Here is a 6246-nt window from a genome sequence, read left to right as displayed (position 1 = left end):
TGGGTACCTCCAATCTTTCCCTTGCCCATGGGGAAAAATGCGAGGGAATTTGTAGTGCCAAAAAAATGACGGGCTGATTTTTTCGATCTCTGAAGAGGGAAAAAGACTTAGATGATAAAAAAAAGAAACTCAAAAGACACAGTTGCATAGCTCAAAAGTGAGGCTATGAAGCATCCTCCTTATTTCCTCTCTAATGAATGGTCTAAGGTCATGTTCTCTAAGGAATTATAACTGTGAACAAGTTTGAGATTATTCTTAAGAATCTAGTAGCAACCATGCCGGAAGAGCTTTAATGGTGATAAAAAGCAGGGCGATATGCTAAAACATGAACAATTATAGGAAACAATCAACAAAAGCATTAATTAATTATTTTTCTTTCAGACACGGTAATGCCGTTGTTTCCATTTATGTTGTTTTTTTTCATTTCGTTTGTGTGTGTGCGCATATATGTATATATATATATGTATATATATATATATATATATATATATATAGAGAGAGAGAGAGAGAGAGAGAGAGAGAGAGAGGGAGAGGGAGAGAGAGGGAATCGTCATATTCAAAATGATAAAAGGAAATATCCCGTAATTATGGACGCACTGTGAAATATTATATACTACTCATCTTTTTCATTTTTACCTTCAGTAAATCTACGATGCTGTCCTTCAGTCTCTTCATTTGCGCTGCAAATAACTTCTCCTGTAAGAATCCGGGAAGAAGTTTCTTTACACCAGGAAAAAATTCGACGATTGCAGCCAAGGAGGACGAGTCGATGGACCTCAAGATGGCGATGGGTTCGAGCACCTCCTTGTCGTGGAGATCGTAGCGCCTACCTAAGAATAAAGGCAATACTAACGATACCACTGTCGTTCTGCTGTTGTTGCTGCAACTACTGCTGCCTGTGCTACTTCTGCCACGACTATGTGTACTATACCGCTTCTAATCATAGTAGTGATAATAGAGATAGTAAAGGAGCAAAGTAATCCGTTAGCTAATTATCATTCGACCACTGACTGATATTTCGTCTAAGCAGCTACATGACCAGAAACGCACTTGCAACCAACTGCCAGATGACGTTCAAAACGGCAACATTGAGCGACTCAGGAATGTGAGCCGGCGTCCCCTGCGCAGGATCTGAAGTCCTTGACCAGCGCTCTGGCCTCCACCAGGATGCTCTCCTCCAGGTAGGTCTTTCCCATCCCGAGATCACGAAGGTTGCGCAGCAGGAATCTCCGAGCGTTCTGCCATCGCTTGCCGTTGCTCATTATGACACCTGCCCAAGACAAAGTAAACTTGAGTAAATCCAAATTACCCCATGAAATTGATCAGTGTGTCTAATGTTGTTTTGCAAACGCAGCGTGCGATGCAGTGGTAGCGTTCTTACAGGGGCTAATTTATAACAGACACCCATAATTTGAAACAGAAACATTATTATCACACTAACACTCACATACGCACGCGCACGCACACACATACACACTCATATATAGGATACATACATACATACACACACACATGCACACACACACACACACACACACACACACACACACACACACACACACACACACACACACACACATACATACATAATTCATATATTTTTTACTTATATATATATATATATTTAAATATATATATATATATATATATATATATATATATATATATATATATATATGTGTGTGTGTGTGTGTGTGTGTGTGTGTGTCATTTTACGCTTGCAAATACATACTGATGTATGTCTACATACCTGAACAAAAGGAGAGAAAACACAATAATACACGTCTGACATAATCAGCGTCGATACTTAAAACACTTAGAAAGTACTGTGCCTACCTGCCTCTTGGCCGTCGGTGAGAAAGTGAGCCACTTCAAGGCGTGGTCGATCAGCGAAGTCCATCTTCGCTAAAGCTTCTTTGATAAGTTTGTTACTGCACAAGAATATCAACTTGTGTGACCCTATTTCAGATCTGCAAATTTATTTATTTCCGTTAATGTTGACAGTGAGAGAGAGAGAGAGAGAGAGAGAGAGAGAGAGAGAGAGAGAGAGAGAGAGAGAGAGAGAGAGAGAGAGAGAGAGAGAGAGAGAGAGGGAGGGAGGGGGAGGGAAAGAGATAGAGAGAGAGAGAGAGAGAGAGAGAGAGAGAGAGAGAGAGAGAGAGAGAGAGAGAGAGAGAGAGAGAGAGAGAGAGAGAGAGAGAGAGAGAGGGAGGGAGGGGGAGGGAAAGAGATAGAGAGAGAGAGAGAGAGAGAGAGAGAGAGAGAGAGAGAGAGAGAGAGAGAGAGAGAGAGAGAGAGAGAGAGAGAGAGGAATAACAACGAACTCTAAAGAATGCAGCAACGCTCTTCACAATACAAAACGAGAATGCCATTAGAAATTATTGTTAGTTTTGTGACTGAACCTTGAAAAATAACGGGAAAAGGTATCGCCTACAAATAGGAGTATACAATATAACATTATTTGAAATTATTTGTAAAAACCAAGGGGACTAAAACAACTCACTCACAACAGAAAAGATGAAGAATGAACAAGCTCTGAAGTAGCCTAGAAATGTAGGGAGAATATTATCTTACTTGAATATGTCGCCGTATATCTTGTGCATCGCCTGCACTTGGCTGACAGTGAAGATGAGCCTGGAGCCAAGATATGGTATGACCATAGGACCTGGAATACCAACATGTGAAACTGTCATGAGGAAAACGTTATTACTCAAGATGGTTGACATCTTATTGCTAAAAGCACTGTACCAAACAGCCTTACCAGGTGGCATTCCCCGGGGTCTGGAAATCCAATAGCGAAGCAGAATCACTCCCACCACGAAGAGCAGGATCTCTACAATCATGGTGGCGTTCTGCAACACCTGCAATGGAACAATACAGTGGTAATCCATGACTAAATGTAATCCATTTTACACATATGTGCCTGTTACATATTTTAAAGATCCTGTATCATCTAATTTCACATTAAGAACAAAGGGAACAGTAGTCTAACAAAATGAGCATTTTTTTTTCTGACATATAATAATCTTAAGTATAAGGTGTTACATCAGTTATGAATAAAACAAAGTTTAGGGCCTCCTAATCTCCTAGTCTTCCATTTTGCTTCCTTTTTCATCCTTTCTACCGCAAACTGATCTAAACATAACTATAAGTACTGCAAGAGAAATGTCACTGGTATAAACCCTGTAGAAGTGAACAAGTTACAATATATGTATATATATACATACACACACGTGTGTGTGCGACAACACGCATGCATTGTGGAAAATATATGAAAGAATAATTTCAGAACACAAAGGTTTCGATTAAATCTTCATCAGAATTACATGTAACTCGTGTAAAAAAAAATGTATTGAAATGCGTCAGTTCCCTCTCTTCCGTTGTGAGGCTAATCTTTATCATCCATTTTTTTAGATTTATCATAAACATGCATACATATCTGTAGCTGTCTCTATATCTAAACCTATATGTTTATCTACTTCTCTACACACAAATACAAGCCTACAAACAAATAAACATAAACACGCAAACACACACACACATATATCATATATATATATATATATACTAGGTATATACATACTCAGACACACACACACGTGTGTGTGTGTGTGTGTGTGTGTGTGTGTGTGTGTGTGTGTGTGTGTGTGTGTGTGTGTGTGTGTGTGTGTGTGTGTGTGTGTGTGAAGTAGAATGCCAAGGGGTTAGAACATTTCGGAATTCAGCTAAATCCCTTTATTTGCCCAAGTGTTTGCACGCTGATTACTGAAATAACAAAGAAACATAACACAAAAATAATTACAGTAGCAGTCACATCATATGATAAATAAACGAATACATAAAGACATTACACACTGATATTCACATTGTGCATATCGACATTCACTTTTGCGACGACACTCTTGGAGACTCACAAGAGGAAGCGACGGCAGCCATACGGGCATGGCGGTCGGGCCGGAATGACTGAGAGTTCGGGAGAGAATTTAGACAACAAAATCAAGAGTCATATTTAGTGTCACGAATTACCCGTAGAACAGAAGAGTTAAGGTTCATTTACGCTTTCGTGCTGAGTGAATCAAGTGCTATGATATCCGTATTTACAGTGAACAACTGTGATTTTCTTTACTCGTGAAGCTTTACTCGTGTGATATGAATGGTGGCCAGAAATAAAATGGACACGCTATTATTCCGACACTATAATCTACATTTGTTCAGGGAATAAAAGGTACATGTGCAGAGACATCAGTTTTTTAATTCGTATTGATTTTGCTAATGTTCAACAATACCTTTATAAAACTTTAAATTATAACGATCTACCTCTTTTTTTTCCTTACAGTTGGCACATTGCAATTTGTTGCTGTATTTGACACTAGTTGTTTTGTGTGAGTAGGAGTGTACTCCGACTTCCCTCAGTGACCTTGAAGGGTATAGAAAATGGAATAGAACAGTGTTAAGGGCTGACTCGACTAAATATCAAAAGCTCGTTATTAATATTACCATTTCGCAAATTAACATATATATATATATATATATATATATATATATATATATATATATATATATATAACATGGTTCTGGTCATTAATATATATATATATACACACACACATACACACACACACCATCACATTACCCAATGCGTGGCTCACTAGATACAACGATATCAACAGAACAAACCACAAGAAAATACTGACCAGTATGTCGTTTCCGCCCAGGAGTGTCTATAACCTCTTTCCACAACTTTCTAGACTTCAGTACTCGTGGCCCAGATCACTAGTCATTTAATTATCTACTGAATATTATCAATTTTGCTCTATGCTCTTCTTTGCTGACGTTCTCTGTTATGGGCGCGTAAAATATCTACATAACCACACAGCTTGTCTTCAGTCTAAAGAAGAATCATGGTGACTTGGCAAAGATGACGGTGAATATACTGGAGATGATAGTGATGAATGATAATTTGTAAAAGTTTTCCTTATTTGGCTTCCTTTCAAGAAAAGCTAGTAAAAGTGACTTGGCAGTTTCTACTTCATTGTTGTCAAATTGTGATAAGACATTATATATATATTTTCCTTATTTGGCTTCCTTTCAAGAAAAGCTAGTAAAAGTGACTTGGCAGTCTCTACTTCATTGTTGTCAAATTATGATAAGAATATATATGTATATACATATATATATATACATATATACATATATACATATATATATATATATATACACATATATACACATTTGTATATACATATACACACATACACACACACCTCCTCTAGGAAAAAAATGATTATGTAGTACTTAAGTTGAAATACTGTCTGCTACAGGAAAAAACACATGTATAATTACAAGAGTGGTAATTATAAAAGCTTTAAATATTTCTTTGATGCCATAAACTGGGAAACCCTCCTGAACGAAGAGAATCTTGGTATGCAATATTCTAAATTTTGTCTATAAACAAGGAGTAGAAAAAAATGCATCAAGATTTAAAACTGAAGCAAGAAATGGCCAAACGGGGTTCAATGATAAATGCAAGAAAATGAGAGAAAACAAAGAGCTCTTTTGGAGAAGGTTCAGAAGACATAAATCTCGGGCAGCGTATGAAGGGTATAAAGTAGGAAGAAATGAGTATACCCAAATCATGGGGGGGCGAAATTAGACGTTGGAAAGGATAGAATCAGTAAATGTACAAACCAACCAAAGCTCTTCTATAACTACATAAATAGTAAGACTAAAAGTAGAGATCAAATTAGCGCCGTATAAGAAAATAACATCGTTTATACTAAGGAGGAGATGTGTGAAATCCTTAATGAAAAGATTCAGTCATTGTTCAGGATCCATACTTTGAAATGGCAAGTAACCGTACAAACGTAAATCAGAATATCGAACAAAAAAAAAAAAAAAAAAAAAAAAAAACAGAGGGACCAGATGAGATATCTAATTGGGTTCTGATGGAATCATGTACTCCGTTATTGTTAATATTCCAAAACTCGGTGAGACAAGGAAAACTACCAAAAGACTGGAAACTTTATACAAGAACGGCGACAAACAAAACGCTCTAAATTATAGACCAGTTTCATTAACTAGTCTAGTATGCAAGCTGTTAGGAAGGATAATTAGGAAACAGTGGGTTGAAGTACTTGGAAAAACATGATATGATATCAAATAAACAATTTAATTTTAGTGAAGGACGGTCATGCTTAGTTTCTGTGATAGAGCTTCTGAAATATTACAAGAAAGGGACGGCTAGGA

At 37.3% G+C, this 6246-nt stretch overlaps 1 protein-coding gene across 1 annotated transcript in view; it reads right to left on the bottom strand.

The window, feature by feature from the left end:
- Window positions 1–3889, bottom strand: part of LOC125032819 (cytochrome P450 2L1-like) — a 6323-nt gene extending 2434 nt beyond the window's left edge. The window contains exons 1-6 of the mRNA XM_047624204.1: window positions 3866–3889; window positions 2762–2861; window positions 2575–2665; window positions 1837–1970; window positions 1103–1270; window positions 637–830 (exon numbers count right to left, since the gene is read on the bottom strand). Coding sequence (XP_047480160.1) covers window positions 637–830; window positions 1103–1270; window positions 1837–1970; window positions 2575–2665; window positions 2762–2861; window positions 3866–3874 — 696 coding nt within the window. The 5' untranslated portion in view covers window positions 3875–3889. The remainder of the gene's footprint in view (window positions 1–636; window positions 831–1102; window positions 1271–1836; window positions 1971–2574; window positions 2666–2761; window positions 2862–3865) is intronic.
- Between the last annotated feature and the right edge of the window lie 2357 nt (window positions 3890–6246).

The sequence above is a fragment of the Penaeus chinensis genome, chromosome 15, assembly GCF_019202785.1.
Source record: "Penaeus chinensis breed Huanghai No. 1 chromosome 15, ASM1920278v2, whole genome shotgun sequence".
In the NCBI taxonomy this organism is placed as follows: domain Eukaryota; kingdom Metazoa; phylum Arthropoda; class Malacostraca; order Decapoda; family Penaeidae; genus Penaeus; species Penaeus chinensis.
This window is presented reverse-complemented; position numbering and strand designations above follow the sequence as displayed.